At 39.2% G+C, this 21,485-nt stretch overlaps 1 protein-coding gene across 4 annotated transcripts in view; it reads right to left on the minus strand.

Annotated features, from left to right (window-relative positions):
• The window catches only part of ATL2 (atlastin GTPase 2), an 80,519-nt gene that overhangs the window by 36,148 nt on the left and 22,886 nt on the right, over positions 1-21,485 (minus strand). For 3 of the 4 annotated variants that reach the window (XM_030921425.1, XM_030921427.1, XM_030921428.1), the window contains exon 2: positions 12,298-12,542. The exons of the other annotated variant lie outside the window; for it this stretch is intronic. In XM_030921425.1, the coding sequence (XP_030777285.1) occupies positions 12,298-12,542 (245 nt within the window). The remainder of the gene's footprint in view (positions 1-12,297; positions 12,543-21,485) is intronic. 4 annotated transcript variants of the gene reach the window in all.

Consider the following 21,485-nt stretch of genomic DNA (forward strand, 5'->3'; position numbering starts at 1 on the left):
CCTGACAACAGAGCGAGACTCTGTCTCAAAAAAAAATTAGCTGGGTGTGGTGGCACATGCCTGTAGTCCCAGCTACTTGGAAGGCTGAGGCAGGAGAACCGCTTGAACCCAGGAGACGGAGGTTGTTGCAGTGAGCCAAGATAGCACCACTGCACTTCAGCCTGGACAACAGAGCAAGACTTCATAAAAAAGAACACATATATAGATCATGGAATAGAACTGAGAGTCAAGAAATAAATTCATGTCTATAATCAACTGGTTTTCAACAAGGTACCAAGAGCATTCAATAAAGTGTTAAACAGTCTTTCCAAAAATGGTGCTGGGACAAACAACCAAAAAATGAAGGAAGAACCATCTTTCATATTATTATAACATATACACATATATTTTATGTAATTAACATATTATATATTAATATGATTTATAGCATTACTCCTAATAGTCATAAAGTTGCAAACAAACCAAACGTCCATTAACTGACGAATGGATAAATAAAATGTGGTATATCCATACGAGAGAATATTATTCAGCCATAAAAGAAGTACTGATACATAATATAATATGGATGAACCCTGAAAATATTATGCTAAGTGAAGCCAGTCACAAAAGACCACATTTTTTAAGATTCCACTTACATGAATGTCCAGGATAGACAAATCCATAGAGATACAAAATAGATTAGTGGTTCCTTTAGGTTGAGGGTTTGGAGAAAGGATCTGGGGGTAACAGCTAAAGGGCTGTTACCGGAATTCATTTTGAGATAATGGAAACTTTGTTTCTTTTTGAGGCTGCGTCTTGCTCTCTCTCCCAGGCTGGAGTACAGTAGCACAATCAGGGCTCACTGTAACCTCAACCTCCTGGGCTCAAGCCATCCTCCTGCCTTAGCCTCCTGAGTAGCTGGAACTACAGATATACAACACCACGCTCGGCTAATTTTTTAATTTTTTGTAGAGATGGAGTCTCCCTATGTTGCTCAGACTGGTCTCAAACTCTGGGCTCAAGCAATCCTCCCACCTCAGCCTCCCAGAGTGCTGGGATTACAAACATGAGCCACCATGCTCCGCCAATGGAAACATTTTTAAATTGTGGTAATAGTTGCACAACTCTGTGAACATACTAAAAACCACTGAACTGTACACTTTAAGTGAATGACTTATACGGTAAGTGAATTATATCTCAATAACACTGTTAAAAGGAAAAACAAAAAAATCAAATACCCTTAGTGTACAAGTTCAACAAAGACTCCTAGTCACATGAAACCCATTTGTATAACACTACCAGAGTCTAGGGGAGAATGAATGGCCCACTGAAGTTTCTGTTAACTGTCCATGTATTAGTGCAATGTGACATAAATCTTATGGCTTGAACTTGCTTCTGGATGAAAGAATTATGGTATACATTCTCCAATCCATAGAAAATGTATCCCAATAAAGGAAAGAAATTCTGATGCCAGGCTCAACGGTGCATGTCTTATAGTCCCAGCTACTTGGGAGGCTGAGGCAGGAGGACTGCTTGAGACCAGGAGTTCAAGGACAGCCTGGGCAATAGAGTGAGACCCAGTCTCACAAGAAAAAGAAATTCTCAACTAAAATGCATAAGCTGGGCCACACACACTGGCTTACACCTACAATTCGAGCACTTTGGGGAAGCCAAAATAGGGACTGCTTGAGCCCAGGAGTTCAAGACCAAGCTGGGCTAAAGAGTAAGGTCCTTCAGGGTTGATCACCTGAGCCCAGGAGTTCGAGGCTCAAGTGAGCTGTGATTATGCCACTGCACTCCAGCCTGGGCAACAGACTGAGACCGTATCTTTAAACAAATAATAATTTTTTAAAAAATTTACAAGCTGAAAAGCAAAACTGTCCTGGCAGAGTGAGGGAAGGAGGTAGGGAGTTAATTACCTTAAAAAAAAAGTCTCAGCCACGCATGGTGGCTCACACCTGTAATCCCAGCACTTTGGGAGGCAGAGGCAGGCGGATTACGAGGTCAGGAGATTGAGACCATTCTGGCTAACATGGTGAAATCCGTCTCTACTAAAAATACAAAGAAAATTAGCCAGGCATGGTGGCGGACACCTGTAGTCCCAGCTACTTGGGAGGCTGAGGCAGGAGAATGGCGCGAACCTGGGAGGCGGAGCTTGCAGTGAGCCAAGACTGCACCACTGCACTCCAACTTGGACGACATAGCAAGACTCCAACTCAAAAAAAAAAAGTCTCCTCCAAAAACAGTTAATATTAACATAAAAGGAACTTACATTATACAAGATGGCTTAACTCCCTAAATGTTCTAAATTTGGTGTTTGAGTAGTCAGTGTTTATGTGTAACGGTTTGTTGCTTGAAGTATTTTTCAATAAATAGCCTAAATAAAACAAATTACTTTAGAAACAGTTAATGTAACCTACTGGAACAAAGACTTTGGAATGAAAAAAGATCTATAATTTATGTTCTCTCAAATCCAAAATGGAAATATGTGATGACGGGAGGGCCATAATATTTATGATACTGCAAAAGAGGCAGTACATACATTTGGGGCTAAAAGTTGCAAAGGACAGAGTATTTTCAGGCAACAGGTTCAGGAATGTAACCAAGAAAATCTCTCCTAAAACACTGCAATAAAGACTTCAAACGATATTGTAAACACTTCTTTCCATCTCGTTTATTTCTGATTCCTCTACCTTTGGCAACATTTGATGAAGTTTTTCTAACTGAAATCTAATCCAACTTAAAACCTGCATATGGAAGAATTAAAAATTAGTTTTGATTCTAAAATCCAAGTCTTAGTACCAGGGACCCCAATATGCTAAGGGGAAAATAGTCCACATAACCTCTGTATCCAATCCCCTTATCTTTTTCTTTTTTTTTCTTTTGAGAAAGAGTCTCACTCTGTCACCCAGGCTGGAATGCAGTGGCACGGTCTCAGCTCACTGCAACCTCTGCCTTTGAGGTTCAAGAGATTCTCCTGCCTCAGCATCCTGAGTAGCTGAGATTACAGGTGCCCACCACCACCCCCAGCTAATTTTTTTGTTTTTGGTAGAGACGGTGTTTCACCATGTTGGCCAGGCTGGTCTTGAACTCCTGGCCTCAAGCAGTTGACTCGCCTCAGCCTCCCAAAGTGCTGAGATTGCAGGCATGAGCCACCGAGCCCAGCCCAATCCCCTTATCTTATTTTCAGGTAAAAATAATCATCATCATCATCATCATCATCATCCCACAATTTTTATTTCCTTATTGACTCTTAAAATTTTGGTCAAAGTTTGCCTGCTTCTCACATTGGCAAAAATAATACAAAATTCAAATTTTCAACATTTTGTTACATAAGTTCTATAGTTTCACTTATAATAAATATTCAAAAGTGAATTCAGTTAAAGTAATAATTAAATGAATAAGCTAAACTTCTACATTAAATCTGGCAGTTTTATGAGCAAATGAACTTGTATACAGCTGTATATAGATAATTTTAAATCAACAAAATACACATCAGAATAGCTAACATTAAAAAGATTGACAATACTGTTTACAAGATATACTGCAACTCTAAGTCTCTCACAATGCTGGTGGAAGTAAAATTAGTGAAACCACTTTGGAAAAAACTTTGGCAATCCCTACTAAAATTAAATGGGTATTTTCCCATGACCCAGCAATTCTACTCCTGGGTATAAACCCAACAGAATTTACTGCTTACATCACCAAGACTTGTACAAGAACGTTCATTAGCAGTTTTATTCATAACAGACAAAAACTAAAAACCCATATGTCTATAAGTAGAAAGGGTAAATTACGATATATTCATCCAATGAAATATCACTCAGCAATAAAAATAACATACAACATATTTTTGACACATGTAACAACGTGCATACACCAGTCTTAATGCTTAGTGAAAGAAACCAGACACAGGAGTACATACTCTATGATTACATTTATGTGAAGTAGGCAAAACTAATCTACATTAATACAAGTCAGAACAAAAGTGGCCCTTGAGAGCTGGAGATAGCACTAACTGGGAAGGGGAATACAGAGCCTCCTAGAATACAGGAAATGCTCTCTCTCCTGATCTGAGAGACAGTGGTTACAATAGCATATGTATATAAAAATTCACTGGCTATATGAAAGTTTATACACTTTATGTATATAAGTTACACCCAATAAAAAATAAATAATAGGCCGGGCACAGTGGCTCATGCCTGTAATCCGTAATCCCAGCACTTTGGGAGGCCAAGGCAGACGGATCACAAGGTCAGGAGATCGAGACCATCCTGGCTAACACGGTGAAACCCCGTCTCTACTAAAAACACAAAAAAACCAGCCAGGCGTGGTGGCGGGTGCCTGCAGTCCCAGCTACCCGGGAGGCTGAAGGAGGAGAATGGCGTGAATCTGGGAGGCGGAGCTTGCAGGGAGCAGAGATCGCGCCACTGCACTCCAGCCTGGGCAAGAGAGCAAGACTCCGTCTCTAAATAAATAAATAAATAAATAACCCAAGGAAGAAGCATTTTAAAATATTGTTCCTTCTCCAAATACATTTCATTCTTGAGAAAGAACATAAAACAAAGCTTTTCTTCACGTTTCGCACGTCTCATGAAATCTCAGACACTGTTATCCTTAAAGAAGAAAGTAAAATCAAGTTCAACATCTCATAGGGCTCATTCTGAGATACTTGTGCTTGTGGCCAGTTATATGTAGCAGTGCGTATGGATTCTTAAAGATAGTTTTTTAGTCCTGGTCTCTGGCAACAGTTTGGGGAGCAGCTCTTTAAATAGCAAAGAATAAAAACATAAAGGACAGTTTTTTAAAAGCGCCATTAGCAAATATGCTGTGGATGGAGTTAAAAGTCTTGTGTAGCAAATAGAGCAAGGATCCTTTATTTACTAAGCTTAGATACCAGTGGATAGCAAGAAATTTACATTTATACTCACACATATCCTCCCATCAGTCTAGTTCAACTTTGAAGGAAATAAAAGTAAATATTTACAAAAGAATAATTTAGTGTAGGTATATCCTATAAAGTAACCTGTACTTTACATATTGTAGATATATGAGAAAATGACCAAACATAATTGTACATAATAGTTTTTAGAATAATGGCTTTGGCATCAAATTGCCTAGTCTGGAATTTAAGCCTTGCCACTTACTTTGAGTCTCATTTCTTCAATTACCAAGTTGAAATACAATTATCACTGCACAGGGTTATTTCTGAGTACTAAGTAAGATAATGCCTGTTAAATGCTTAGTAATCAAAATATCTAGAATTCAGATTCAAAAAACGTTACATCATAAAAGAGTATGTGCTTCTTAATGGAAGAACACATCATCATCTATGAAGTACTCTTGCCAAAAGAGTGTCAAACCTGAGTCTGATGAAGTCTCTAGATTCAACTAACAACTTACAGAAGATTCACAGAACACAGAACATGTAAAACTACAATAATGGGATGCAATCAACAAATCCAGAGTGGGAAACCCTATAACCAACATCAGTATCTTCAACAATAAACTGCCAAGAAAGAGAGAGGGAGGAAGGGAAACCTAAAATGCATTAAAAACACTTTAAAGACAACCAATCACAATGTGGACCTCAGCTGGCTGGATTCAAACTATTAAAAAAAAAACAAAAACAAAAAGCAGTTGAGGTGGCCAGGCACGGTGGCTCACACCTGTAATCCCAGCACTTTGAGAGGCTGAGGCGGGAGGATCACTGTAAGTCAGGAGTTCCGATACCAGCCTGGCCAACATGGTGAAACTCCTATGTCTACTAAAAATACAAAAATTAGCCAGGCGTTGTGGTGCACACCTGTAATCCCAGCTACTTGGGAGGCTGAGGCAGGAGAATCACTTGAACCCACGAGACAGAGGTTGCAATGAGTTGAGATCGCGCCACTGCACTCCAACCTGGGAGACAGAGAAAGACTCTGTCTCAAAAAAAACAAAATACAAAAGCAGTTAAGGCAACTTGAAAATTGAACACTTATAAGACATTTTATAATGTTAAGAAATTATTTTTATGATAATTGTTGTAATGTTCAAAAAAGTCCTTATTTTTAAGAAACATACTGAAATATTTATAAATTAAATGATGTCTGGAATTTACTTCAAAATACATCAGGTGTAGAGTGAGTTATAGATGAAATGAGATTGGAATTGGTAAGTGCTAAAAATTGTTTAGTATATGGGCATTTATTATATTACTGTCTACTTTTACATGTGTTTATTAATAAAATTCTTCATAATAAATGTTAAAAAACAGAAAAAACAGGAAATGGTATAAAAGTAGAAGCAACTCTATAGAGAATTAAGAATCCTTATCTAAGAGAATTCAGTAATAGCTATCATCATTACTTAGCATCAATATCACAAGCACTGTGTTTAGTTTCATGTATGTAATTCTACTAAATTAAGTTTTGACCGCTGTAAACTGATTCCTAGAATTCAAACTATTTTTACAACAGCCAGATGTGACAATCTAATCAGCATTTTTCTAACAGTTCCTACTAACACTGGAATAATCTATTTCACTTTGAAAGGGTTTAACTAAAATTATGCAGCCATGAAAAAGAATGAAATCATGTTCTTTGCAGCAACATGGATGCAGCTGGAGACCATTATCCTAAACAAATTAATGCAGGAACAGAAAACCAAATACCACATGATTTTACTTAAAAGTAGAAGCCAAATAAGGGTACTTATGGACACAAAGACGGCAACAACAGATAATGCGGAGTACTAGAGGAGAGAGGGAGGGAGGGGGCAAGGGTTGAAAAACCGTTGGGTACTATGCTCAATACCTGGGTGACAAGATCAATCGTACCCCAAACATCAGCATTAGGAAACATACCCTAGTAACAAACCTGCACACATAGACCCTGAATCTAAAATAAAAGTTAAAATTTTTTTTTAAAGTAAGCAGTTTGGATTATAACTCAAGTATAAATGAGCCCACACTGATATAAATGATTGAATAAATAAATAAATAAACACGGAGAAGATACAACTCTTCCCAACCGAAGAATCCTAAATAATATATTTAGATGCCTTCCTCCTATCAGAAGGTAGAGCTTAATCCTCCTCCTTCCCTATTCTTTGAGGTTGGGGTGGAATGACTAAAAAATAGCAAGTCTGCAGTGGGGAAACCTGGCAAACACAAGCTTAACCAAGGGATGAAGAGTAACATTCCTAGCAGTATCACATGACTATACGCACCCCCAGATACAATGTGATGAGAAGGGTATTTGACCTCAGTAGTATTCTTTCCAAAATCCCATCACCTCAGTCTAACCATGACAGAAATGTAAGACAAACTTAAATTGAGGAACATTCTTCAAAATACCTTACCAGTACTCCTCAAAATAGTCAAGATCGCCAGGCTCCCGCCTGTAATCCCAGTACTTTGGGAGGCCAAGGCGGGCAGATCACCTGAGGTCAGGAGTTTGAGACCAGCCTGGCCAACATGGTGAAACCCCATCTCTACTGAAAATACAAAAATTAGCTGGGTGTGGTGGCAGCCACCTGTAATCCCAGCTACTTGGGAGGCTGAGGCGAGATAATTGCTTGAACCCAGGAGGCGGAGGTTGCGGTGAGCCGAGATTGCACCACTGCACTCCAGCCTGGGCAACAAGAGCAAAACTACGTCTCAATTAAAAAAAAAAAAAAAAAGGCCGGGCGCGGTGGCTCACGCCTGTAATCCCAGCACTTTGGGAGGCTGAGACGGGCGGATCATGAGGTCAGGAGATCGAGACCATCCTGGCTAACACGGTGAAACCCCGTCTCTACTAAAAAATACAAAAAACTAGCCGGGAGAGGTGGTGGGCACCTGTAGTCCCAGCTACTCGGGAGGCTGAGGCAGGAGAACGGCGTGAACCCGGGAGGCGGAGCTTGCAGTGAGCTGAGATCCGGCCACTGCACTCCAGCCTGGGCGATAGAGCAAGACTCCGTCTCAAAAAAATAAATAAAATAAAATAAAAATAAAAATTTAAAAAAAAAAAGGAAAAGAAAAAAAAGAAAAAAGGTCAAAGTCAAGATCATGAAAAAAAGGAAAGGCTGATAAACTCTCACAGACCAAAAGAAACTAAGGAGACATGAGAGCTAAATCTAGGAATCGTATTCTATATTAGATCCTGTAATAGAAAGAAGAGCACCAATGGAAAAACTGCAGAAGCCTGAAAAGTCTGGGGTTTAGTTAACAGTACTGTACCAATATTGGTTTCTTAGTTTTGCAAATGTATCACACTAATGATAACATTAGAAGAAACTAGGTAAAGGGTACAGGTATACATGCTCTCTTTGTTATATTTCAATACAAAAAATGTGTTTGAAAACTTAAAAAATATATGACCTCTAATATTGTGTTAAAAATGGGAAAAAAAAAAAAAAAAAAAAAAAACCTTTAAGAAAAATCTGTCTGGGCATGGTGGCTCACGCCCGTAATCCCAGCACTTTGGGAGGCCCAGAGGGGGTGGATCACCTGAGGTTGGGAGTTCGAGACCAGCCTGACCAACATGGACAAACCCTATCTCTACTAAAAATACAAAATTAGCTGGGCATGGTGGCACATGTCTGTAATCCCAGCTACTTGGGAGGCTGAAGCAGGAGAACCGCTTGAACCCAGGAGGCGGAGGTTGCAGTGAGCCAAGATTGTGCCATTGCACTCCAGCCTGGGCAGCAAGAGCGAAACTCCATCTCAAAAAAAAAAAAAAAAATCAGTTGACTAAAATTTGTAATATCAAAGCAAAACCCCATCAACAGTTAAATGGATAAGTAAAATGTGGCATAATCATACAGCAGAATATTTAATTTTATTTTTATTTATTTTTGAGACAGAGTTTCACGCTTGTTGCCCAGGCTAGAATGGGTTGGCGCAATCTCGGCTCACTGCAACCTCCGCCTCCCAGGTTCAAGCGATTGCCCTGCTTCAGCCTCCCAAGTAACTGGGATTACAGGTGCCCACCACCACACCCAGCTAATTTTTGTATTTTTAGTAGAGACAGGGTTTCATCATGTTGGCCCAGCTGGTCTCGGACTCCTGACCTCAGGTGATTCACCCACCTTGGCCTCCCAAAGTGCTGGGATTACAGGCGTGAGCCACTGCGCCCTGCCCTCATACAGTAGATTAAGGAAACAAAAACAATGCAAAAACATGGGTACATCTCAAAGTTAGAATGTCAACAAAATAAGCCAAACACAGAATACCTATGGTATGATTTCATTCATGTAAAGTTCAAAAACAGCAAAATGAACCTGTGGTGAGCAGCTCAGAACAGCAGTTACTCTGGGAGGGTAGATATTAACTGAGAAGGAACACAAAATGGGGGTTGTTCTATATTTTCATCTGGGTGGTGGTAGTAAGGGTGTATACCTACGTAAAAAATTTCATCAAGCTGTACCCTTAAGATTTGTACACCTTTTCTGCATGTAAATTATACTTCAAGGGGAAAAACTTTTTAAGGAAAAGATACATTTATCTAAAGCACACCCCTAAATAAGTAAATAAGAATTAGAAGGGGGGGACGGGGTATAGAATACTTGAGTGTAACATTTATTTAGGAGGGGAAAGTCAACATCCCTCACACCAGAACCATATCCACCAATTCTGTCTTTGATTAGATTTTAATCTCCTCTTGTAAAACTACTCACTACTTTCGTCAACTGCATACTTACATACAATGACTCAGGTCAACATTGAAAACTTACACCGTCAGTATGTCACTAGTCTTCTTTCAGCTAGCATCCCACCTGTGCAGGCATATAGGTTAATAAAATAAATCCAACTATCCCATTATTTCTCCTTCTTAACTTTCACCTCATAGGAAAAGCATGACCCACCACATCATCAGTGTAGTGGAGGTACACTATCCAAAAATTAGATTATCATTTAAATGCAATTTTTGATTGACAGAATAAGGTGATTTATATCAGGAATTCTATAGGGCAATACTATAAATGAAAGCTAATAAAGATATTTCAGCTTAAAAGCCATTAACTAGATGTACAACCTCGCTCAAGCCACCATAACTTTTGCAAGGTTTCTGCAACTCCCCCAGGAAAAAGAGTTCCGTTTGCACAGATATTGCAAATATATGACAATGGGGCTGCTACTCCACTCTGAACAGCCACTACTAATGGATCAGAGACGGAAACAGAAATGGCACCTGAGGTGAAACTTATATGCCATTCCTAGATAAGTGATCTAAGCTTCCCTCCCCTTCTAACTTTCTACTGTCTGTGACCTACTTGGAACAAAATACATTTGCACTGAACAGCTTAGACACAGATAAATACAATATACACAAGCTAACTTAAGGACTTAAGGGGACCTCAAAATATAGAAATCTTTTATCATCTTTAAATGTACAGTTTTTAAAAAAATATGTCACTAAACATTTCTCTATTTCAGATGTAAAATTCTAGATCAAGTCTAAATGGGAAACCTTTAGCTGAGCATGGTGGCTCATACCTGTAATCCCAACATGTTGGGAGGCTGAGGTGGGAGAATCACTTGAGGCCAGAAGTTCAAGACCAGCCTGGACAACATAGTGAGAACCCCATCTTCACAAAAAATTTAAAAATCAGCCAAGCATTGTGGCGCATGCCTGTAGTACCAGCTACTTGGGAGGCTGAGGTGGGAGGATCACTTGAGCAGAGGAGGTTGAGGTTGCAGTAAGCCATGTTCATACCACTGCACTCCAGCCTGTGTGACAGAGTGAGATCACGTCTCAATCAATGAGAAAAACTTTAAAATGATTTATCTTTCTCAATGTTCCAAACATGTAAAATATTGTTCTCTAATATAAACTATGTTATTGATACTCGGGTATATTTGAGAATGCCTGAAATGATCCCCATGAAAACACTTTACTGAAAAGCTTCCTGGAAAAACAAACCAAATGAGAATGTTTACCTTATTTCTTATCTCGAAGAGAATGCACACCCAATTACAAATGTACACAGAACTCATAAAGGTGATCATCCTGACAGGTGTTTAGACAATTACATAATTCTGTCAAAGTGTTATTTCTAATAATTCATGTGGCTTCTGAATGTCACAAGTTCCCTATATAGCAATTCCACTAAGCGTTTCACTGCAAAATTTCCAATTCCTTCTCCTGTTCCCTTTCAAACTCCCATTTCCTCAGTCCGACTTGCAATTATCAGAAAAACATTCCACTTCAAGTGAAAAATTTTTTTTCCCTTTTTTTTTCAGGAGAGAAGGAGTCAGGTAGAGATAGGTAAGTAACAATTATCTGGTACCATCTCAAAGTGAAAATGCATAGAAGGGAAAGAGATTCATCAATTAAAATGTAAGTATCTTCTAAGACCCAATTCTTGTGCCAGGTGCTTGATGATCAACAGAGGGCCCACCCATGACAGAGATTAAAGTAGTCAGAAAAAAATAAGCAACTAAAGTAATATCAATAAAACATAAAACCATGAGTTAAGGAAGAGGATGTAATATAGTCCTAGATGTCAGGGAAGGCCCCCATGAAAAGATGAGACAAGAATATCATAATATTTGAGAAAAAACATGGCATACTCAAGGAACAGCAAAAACTATAGTTTATTTTAGACATATGAAGGGCAAGAGATGAGATTCAGAGATCATGGATGCCTGTAGAAGTCACTCTAAGGAACTGGACTTTATCTCCAAAGGTAATAGTCAAGAAAACTGACTTGTCTGAGGAACATAGATACACTTTTTCAAAGGTCTCTATCCATCTACTTTACTCACTGTAAAGGTGGCCAAAAGGAAAGTGTGAAGAAATAACAAAAAGGGAAAGAAGATAAATAGTACTTCAGAGACTTCTAGGATATACTCAGACAACTTGGGTTAGAGCTACAATGCCTGGAACACAGAAGCTCAATCATATGCTTCCTTATGCAGTATATGCAGAAGGGAATTATGGCGATGAAGAATCAAGAGCTCAAACTTACATTACTGTATTGACCAGGAAGTCCTATGAAGAATTATATTTCTATAGAATTAAAAATGCAGTTCTGTCAGCCTGGACAACAAAGTGAGACCCCCATTGCAACAAAAAAAAAAAAAGTTTTTTTAAGAGTTGGGCTTGGTGGCACACGCCTGTAGTCCTAGCTTCTCGGGAGGCTGAGGTGGGAGGATTGCTTGAGATTGGGAGGTTGAGGTTGCAGTGAGCCATGATCACACCACTGCGCTCCATCCTGGGTGACAGAGTGAGACCGCTTAAATTAAAAAAAAAAAAAAAAAGATACAGTGCTGGTTTTTGTCTATTTTTTTCACAGGCTTGGTTGGTACTTTGTTCTTTTTAACTGGGTTCAATTTAAAAGACTATTCACCTTGTTATACATGTATCTAAGCATGAAGTCCAGTAGAAATGACTTCCCTTTACGAAAAGCTCCTGCTACAGATACCACTACTATGTTAAGATCTCGTATGTGCTCCTGTAGCAGTATCTGCTCCAAAGCTTCTTCATCAAGTTCAAAGTTATGGTCATCTTCATGAGCAAGAACAATCTGTACTGGACATGGTTTCTTCATAACCTCATCAGAATTTACTAAGTCATCATCTTCATAATTCTCACCTAGAATTTAAAAAGAAAGAAAGTGGTTACTTTAATCCCTACATTACGGACTTTCATTAAGGACCGCAACTAAAGCAAAATTTCAAATAAAAAATTGCCCCTTCTCTCATTATAGATCATTACAATGTTCCTTTGGATTTCTCACTCCCTCTGTAACAGGACAAAGAATGCTGGTAAGATTTCCCACTTGATATGGTTGGCTGTGTCCCCACCCAAATCTCATCTTGAATTGTAGCTCCCACAATTCCCATGTGTTGTGGTAGGGACCCAGTGGGAGGTAACTGAATCATGTGGGAGGGTCTCTCCTGTGCTGTTCCCATGATAGTGAGTAAGTCTCACGAAATCTGATGATTTTATGAGGTTTCCCTGCACAAGCGCTCTTCTCCTCTGCCACTATGTGAGTGAGATTTGCCTTTCACCTTCCACCATGATTGTGAGACCTCCCCAGCCACATGGAACTGTGAGTCCATTAAACCTCTTTCTTTTGCAAACTGCCCAGTCTCAAGTATGTCTTTACTACCAGCATGAAAATGGACTCATACACCATTATACATATAGATAAACAATAATACTAAATATGGCCTCTATCTCAATGGAGTATTAACAGCTAAATGTGAACAGCAGCTGTTTTTGAGCCCTGTATTATTCTGTAAATAACTTTTGCAACTGTATGCACACAAAAACTAAAGAGGGGAAAAATCAATTTCACCTAATGTTTCAGATCCCAATTTTCCTGTAAGCATCACCTAGAAAATTTACAAACATTACTCTACTTTACAAACGTTAAAAATGTATATTAAAATTGTTCATGTGGCTGGGTGTGGTGGGTGTAATCCCAGCACTTTGGGAGGCCGAAGCGGGCAGATCACCTGAGGTCAGGAGTTCAAGACCAGCCTGGCCAACATGGGGAAACCCCGTCTCTACTAAAAATACAAAAATTAGCTGGGCATGGTAGCGGGTGCCTGTAGTCCCAGCTACTTGGGAGGCTGAGACAGGAGAATCGCTTGAACCTGGGAGGCAGAGGTTGCAGTGAGCTGAGATCGCGCCACTGCACTCCAGCCTGGGCAACAGAGTGAGACTCAGTCTCAAAAAACAAAACAAAAAAAAATTATTCATGTTATTTTTCATTCTGAAACCTAAAGAGGAAAATTAGGGTTCTAACAAGTTTCCAAAAATGATACTTAAATGAGTCCCTAATTTAATAACAGTAACCTAAGCACTACAGCCTCCTCATTAAAGCAAAGCATAGGATTAATGTTTCAGTAAAGAACAGTCAGTGAGATGCAGTTATATCTCAGAATTTCATCTCCCACTGGAGCTCTTTCTTACCAAACACTACAGCCACCACTTTAAGACTACATAGCTCCCCAAAACAGCCATATAAACCCTTCCTTTGTTCACCACAACACGCTAAAATTAAGGTAACCTTTGCAGACATAATTTACTGAATAGTGATGAAGAAGTACAGAAAATGTAAATAGCAGAGATAAACTTCCAAAGTCTAGGTTTCTGTTCTTCTTTAAAAAAACACCTAGCTTCAGAGGACACATACCTTGTCTGACTTTCTTCTCTACCAACTGCTTGATCCCACGTATCAACTAGTTACTCCAGGGGACCTTATCTTCCCCCACATCAAAATTTCTAAGAGACTCCCTCCTTGAGCCTGTCTACTAAGTGTCAGTTTCCACTCTAAGGACACATATGGTATCCACTGTTTTCAGTGCAATCAATGACTGTCCTTCTACTCTGAGGAGAAAGCCAGTCCACTGAGGCGTGGTACAGTATTAGTCAACAGTTCAATAATACCTTATCCACATAACCAATATTCACAGAGCAAAGATTATGTAACTACATTAGTGGATTTTTAATCTTATTACCAAAAGAAGCATCTCATTTCTCTGATTTGCAAAGACTATTAGAGCCTTTACCTCCACATCACAAGGCACCTTTGACTGTATATAGCTAAGTCAACAGCACTATTTCAAAATGTGCTGCAAACAATGACAATGCATTATAAAGAGCAAGCCGCTTCAAAGGAGAATCTTTGAAAGGAAAAACAATCATTATTTAATTAAAGAGGACATTATCACTGCCAGTATCAATGGTATATAGCAATGGTCAGGTATGCTATTTGAATGCATGCAAAAAAGTGAACTTTCCAGGAAAAGTTCCAATACAGTTAAATTCTAAACTAATGTCTCATTAGGTAGATCCAGATAAATAACGAAACAGGATGCAAATGGTGTAAGTTTCTAAGCTTAGTTAGTGGTTTAAGACCACGAACTAGGGAGCAAAACTGCCTCGATGTATGTCACTTAACTTCTCTGCACCTGTTTTCTCATCTGGAAAACGGGGGTGTGTAAAACAGGTGTAGCAGTACCTAACTCACAGGGTTGTCATCAGGATTCAATGAGTTGAAATATATATGCTACACAGTAAGCACCATAGGTGTAAGTTAACAGTAACTTCAAAATAACCAATCCAACAGAAGCTTTTATTTTCCCCTTGAAATGTCAAAATGCTATGGTGATTTTCACTTGACCAGTGTAGCTGTGTACTGACACTGTCATCCACCCATTTGCTCTGGCACAGACCTGCTGGCTGTCCTTGACATACTAGAGATACATCTATGCTTCTTTTACTTACCCCTAAATCTAATCAATAACCACCTTCTTAATTTGTCTTCATTTCTGAATCTCTATTGGTAACATTCCTGCACTTGTCACTGCCATCTTATCTCACACTGTAGCACCTAACTGGTCTCCTTTCATTAATAATACTCTTGTCCTCTTACCCAATGCAATGTAATCTCCACAGAGTAGCAACTAAATAATATAGTTAAATGTAAAGCTGACCAAGTTACCCTCCTTAAAATCATTGTTACAGAGGACTAATGACTAAAATCCTACACATGCTCTATAAGGTCCCGTACTCACCGCCAATCTCTGTTGCCTCATTTGGTGGTATTCTTCTCTTTAAACCAGTGGTTGCCAATCTTTTTGATACCAGGGACTGGTTTCATGGAAGACAACTTTTCCACAGAACGGGGAGCAGTGGTTTCGGGATAAAACTGTTCCATCTCAGATCATCAGGCATTAGATTCTCGTAAGAAGCACACAACCCAGATCCCTCACACATGCAGTTCACAATAGGGTTCACGCTCCTATGAGAATCTAATGTCACCACTGATCTGACAGGAGGCAAAGCTCAGGCACTAATGCTCGCTTGCCTGCACTCACCTCTTGCTGTGCGACCCACTTCCTATCAGGCCACAGATGAGTACCAGTCCAAGGCCCTAGGGTTGGGAACCCCTGGTTTAAACTAGGTAGCCAAGCTAGCCTTTCATCAGATCCTCATGCTGCTGTTAAGCTCTTTCTAGATTCTGCTGTAATATTCCTCTGCCTAGAGTACTCTTTCCTGTGTTGTTTCCTAATCAATTCAGACTTATTCCTTACATCTCAGCTCAAAAGTCACTTTCCAGGAACAAGAATCTTCCCTGAGGATTCCAACCAAGTTTAGTCATCCTATACTCCCCAAATTTTAATCTATCACTTGAATATTTATGTAAGTACATACTTACTAAATGTCTCCCCTCTTGGATTGCCAATTTACCACTTAGTTTCCCATCATAAGCAGAAAACAGACAAACAAAAGAAGAAAGCCCTTAAATACCTTACCATGGCTTCCACAGTCGTACACGATCTGGGCCCAGCCTCCTCTCTCTAGGAGTGAGCAGGGGACCTTATAAAGCATGTTTCATTTTACAACACACTCCTATTCATTCCCGAAGCCTGGACGATCTGGCCTTCTTGCTGTTCCCTGAGGAAGCTAACCCTGTTTCCCACCTTAGAATTTTTGTCATGTGTTGTCCCCTATCTGGAATGCTCTGTCCTTACAAATTCATGTGGTTTATGTTTCCATCATCCAGCTCTTTAGATCAAAGGTTATCTCCTCAGCGTGGCCCTCCCTGACCACTCAATCTAAATCACAGATCCCCTTCCTTAACACTTTAATGAAACAGGTTTATTCATAGTTTTTTAAATTCCTAAAACAACCTTTTTTCATTTGTTTAAATGTGTACCTAATATCTCCCGCTCCACAGAATGTGTGTGCCACTAAAGTAAGGATCCCAATCACCCCATTAACCATTCTCTACCAGCACCGAGAACAGTGCCTGACACCTAGCCTAGCAGGTGCCTAATTTAGGCATCTTACTCAGGAGTCTTACATCTGCCCTTACCTTTTTTTTTTTGAGGCAGGGTGCTCTGTCACCCAGGCTGGAGTGCAGTGGTGCAATCTCGGCTCACTGCAACCTCTGCCTCCTGGGTTCAAGCCATTCTCCTGTCTTGGCCTCCAGAGAAGCTGGAACAACAGGCACCCAACACCTCGCCAGGCTAATTTTTGTATTTTTAGTAGAGACAAGGTTTCCCCATGTTGGCCAGTCTGGTCTCAAACTCCTGACCTCAGGTGATCCACCCACCTCAGCCTCCCAAAGTACTAGGATTACAGGCATGAGCCACTACGTCTGGCCCTGTCCTTACCTAGTTTATAAGCAATTGTGATAATCAAATAGTTAAGGGAAATACCTCTGGCAACTCAAGAGTATTAAGTATATATAACACAAAAATTCCATAAAAATTATGAAGTTTGGCCAGGCACAGTGGCTCATACCTGTAATCCCAACAATTTGGGAGGCTAAGGAGGGCGGATCACCTAAGGTGAGGAGTTTGAGACCAGCCTAACCAACATGGAGAAACCCCATCTCTAATAAAAATACGAAATTAGCCAGGAGTGGTGGCGCATGCCTGTAATCCCAGCTACTCAGGAGGCTGAGGGAGGAGAATCGCTTGAACCCGGGAGACGGAGGTTGCGGTGAGCCAAGATTGCGCCATTGCACTCCAGCCTGGGCAACAAGAGCGAAACTCCATCTCAAAAACCAAAAAAAAAAATTATGAACCAAGTAAAACACTTTTAAAAAGAACTCAAAAGTAATAACTGCTGAAATATCACAATGACCAAATGTGGAGGTTGGTGATTTTGCTAAAACCAACGAACAGTTTTGTTCTTACTGTAAAGAAAGCATTAGTTGGTTTTTTAGAAGTTTAAGGAAAAAAAAAAACCCCCCACTGGGCAGAAAACCTTTGTTAACTTGAAAATTCACCTACATTAGTTGGCCACAGTTACTATGCGACCAAATTTATTGGCATAGACAAAGACAGGCCTTTCAAATAGACAGAATATGTCTACATATTTGTCAGTATTATCTATTCTACAGCCTTTTAAAGAGAAGGGGTAGCAAATAGATTTCAAAGGTATAATGGAGCATAACAATGATGTGATTCACCTGCATCTATCTACTTACTCCCCATGGTGATTTCTCTACCAAATAGGGACTAAATACAGTACTCCATCAAATACTGATACAAGTAATTGAATAAAAGAGAATTGTATGTAAAGTTCATTAGGATACCTGTAAATACTGTATTAGCATTTAGTGATTACCTATAATTAAGTCTTTAAATCCGGCACTACTCTAAAATTTTAAACTGAAATTACATCCTCTGTATACAATAGTGATTTTTATTTCCATTTTTCAATGTCAAAAATTTACTGGGACAAGTAGATTTCAGTCCTCCAGCACATTTTTGTGATTCACAGTTCCAAGTCAGTTCTCCCTACTCTAGCCCCCAAATCGGTCTTTCAAGGTCAAAGCTAAAAGACACCTACAGATGATCACCTGCTTCTCAAATATCTCTCCACACATTAACACTAAGGTACCTACCTAATATCTATTTGCCACAAGGCCCAACAAAAGAAAGGTGTCTTAGTAAAAAGAACTGTGATTGCCAGGGGTTAGGGGGACAGGGAGGGATGAACAGGTGTAACACAAAAGATTTCTTAGGGCAGTGAAACTATTCTCTGTAATACAAAATTGGTTGATACCTGTCACTATACATCTGTGAAAAACTCATTGAATGTACAACCCCAAGAGTGAACCCTAATGTAAAACTATAGACTTTGGATGATAATGATGTGTTTGTTAGTGAAGGTTCATCGATTTTAACAAAAGCACCACTGTGGGTGAAATGCTGATGGCGGGGGAGAGTGTGTATATGGAGGGGCAGAGAGTATGTGTGAACTACACTTTCGCTTCATTTTGCTGTGAAGCTAAAATTGCTCTTAAAAAAAAAAACAAAAAGTGTATTTAAATAAGACACCTGTCTTTTTGTTGTCTAATCACACTTTATCTTAAATCTGCCAAATTCATACACTCAGCATGTATTCCAACAGCAAAATTTACACTTCAGGGCTGACCTGGATCCATCAGCAAAATTCAAGCTTAATTATAAACTAAGATAATAAAAAAAGTGCTACAAATCTACATTATAATAAAATGTAGCATTAATGTTAGATTACATCAACCCAAAACTAAACTTATAAAAAGAGAACAAAGAATAATTCACCTTTCAACAGGAATGAAAAGTGTATTTTATTATTCACACTTCAAACAAAAACTTGAAACAAATTTTTATGGAAAGTAACCTTGATTCAGTCTATTCAGTCTACTTATAAAAATTAGTTATCCCACAAAAGCTAAGTAATGTGTTAGTGCCTAGTACTTGAACCTCAACATTTATATTTCATACCCAAGTGAAAACAGTATCTAGGTATTCAAGTTTATTCTAGCACATATTTTTTAAAAGCCTTAAAGAGGTTATACCATGGTTAAATATATTTCTAGGGATTTATTATAAGGAAATAAAGATGCTAATGAAGATGTTCAAGTTTACCAATTTTATTTCTGGGGGCAAAAATTAATGTTGCATACCTCAAAACTGGCAAGTGGCCCAACAGTTATTTCAGCCATATACTGACATATTATGCAGCCTAAAAAACACATTTACACTCTTAAAAAATTATACATATATATATATATATAAATTCTTTTTTTTTTTTTGAGATGGAGTTTTGCTCCGTCGCCCAGGCTGGAGTGCAGTGGCGTGATCTCAGCTCACTGCCACCTCCCGGGTTCAAGCAATTCTTCTCTCTCAGCCTCCCAAGTAGCTGGGACTACAGGTACCTGCCACCATGCCTGGCTAAATTTTTTGTATTTTTACTAGAGACGGGGTTTCACCTTGTTGATCAGGCTGGTCTCAACTCCTGACCTCAGGTAATCTACTCACCTCGGCCTCCCAAAGTGCTGGGATTACAGGTGTGAGCCACTGCACCCAGCCAAAAAATATATGTATTTTTTTAAACAGCATAAAATTGGCCAGGTGTAGCAAGCACTGTTTTTCAAGCAATGGACAACAAGTAGCACAAGGAAACTTTCAAGGTGAGTGCCATGATCATTCCCAGCTCTCCGCCTGGGAACAATTTCCTAACTATAGCGTGAGGAACTGGAGCACAAAAATCTGAGTTCAAGATTACTAGAGCAGTAGGAATCTGTGAGGCAGGATACCAGAGAAAAAGGATCTATGCAGACGTGGAGCCCAGAAGTCCTTGGACAAGGACAATAAGCATCACAGGTGCAGGGGAACACAATACTATGCAATGCTTACCAGAAGGAAGCTACTGCAGGGTTGAGAGAGAAACATAAGTCAAACATTACTGAGACACTTTGGAGTTCTGGCGCAGCCAGAGTGGAAAGAAACATCTATACCTCAGGCATCAAGCTGAGACACTAGAATGGACATATCTTAGAATTAAGGGTCAAGTTCTAGAGTAAGGCCTACTGACAATCCATCCAATCAAAGTCTAAACAAAACCAAGACTTGAAAAGATCTGCAAGGTACACAGTTTGGAAATTTAGTACCACTAAGTTAGGGAGATTTCCTCTAAGCTTTCCACAGAACCACACTAACGAAGTATGAAGCAAAGCCAAGGTCAAGATCCATCAGTAATTAAACTGCTTGCCAAACCAAAAACAAGGTAAGAGAATCCAAAATCTCTACAATGTATAACATTTAACATACAGTATATAAATCAGAAATTACTAGACATACAAACAAAGAAGGAAATGGAGCCCATAGTCAAGAAAGAAAAGCAGTTAACAGTACCAATTCTGCCATGACCCAGATGTTGAATTTAGCAGACAAACGCTTTTAACCAGATACTATAAATATGTTCAAGGACTTACAGGAAAATAAAGTCTTAATAAATAAATAGATGAGGAGTCTCAGCCAAAAAACTACAGAAACTATTAAAAAAAATGAAAATTCTAGAACTGACAAGTACAATAATTAAAATGAAATACTCACTGGATGGACAGCAGCAGACTGTAGGTAACAGAAGAAAGTTTGTAAACTTGAAAAGAGATCAAAAGAGATTTTCTAATCTTAAGTACAGAGAGAAAAAAGAATAAAGAAAAACTAAGAGAGTCTCAGGAACCTATGGAACACTAACCAACTTGCATTTAGAATCCCAGAAGAACAAAGTGAGGCTGGAGCTGAAAAAATATTTGAAGAAGGAATAGTCATAATGTCACCAAAAGTTGATGACAGAGATTTACAGGTCCAAAAAGCTCAGCAAACCTCCAGTAGGGTAATACAAAGAAAACCACATCAGCCAGACTGCTAAAAACCAAAATCCAAAAAAAACAGGACACAGAGCAGAATAATTCAAATAATTATTATATAGCTATTTAACAAGTATACACTTATTATACAGAGCAGAATAATTCAAATAACCGCTTCTTATCACATCATCACTGAAGCACTGGAGGCCAGAGGACAAGGGATTGATAGCTTTATAGAGTTTCAAAAAAAGTGTCAACCTAGACTTTTATATTCAGTGAAAATGATCATTCAAAAATGAAAGTAAAATAAAGACAGCAAAAGCAAAGAGTATGGCCGGGTGCAGTGGCTCACACCTGTAATCCCGGCACTTTGGGAGGCTGAAGTGGGCAGATCGCAAGGTCAGGAGATCAAGACCATCCTGGCC

The sequence above is a fragment of the Rhinopithecus roxellana genome, chromosome 17 (genome assembly GCF_007565055.1).
Source record: "Rhinopithecus roxellana isolate Shanxi Qingling chromosome 17, ASM756505v1, whole genome shotgun sequence".
In the NCBI taxonomy this organism is placed as follows: Eukaryota; Metazoa; Chordata; class Mammalia; order Primates; family Cercopithecidae; genus Rhinopithecus; species Rhinopithecus roxellana.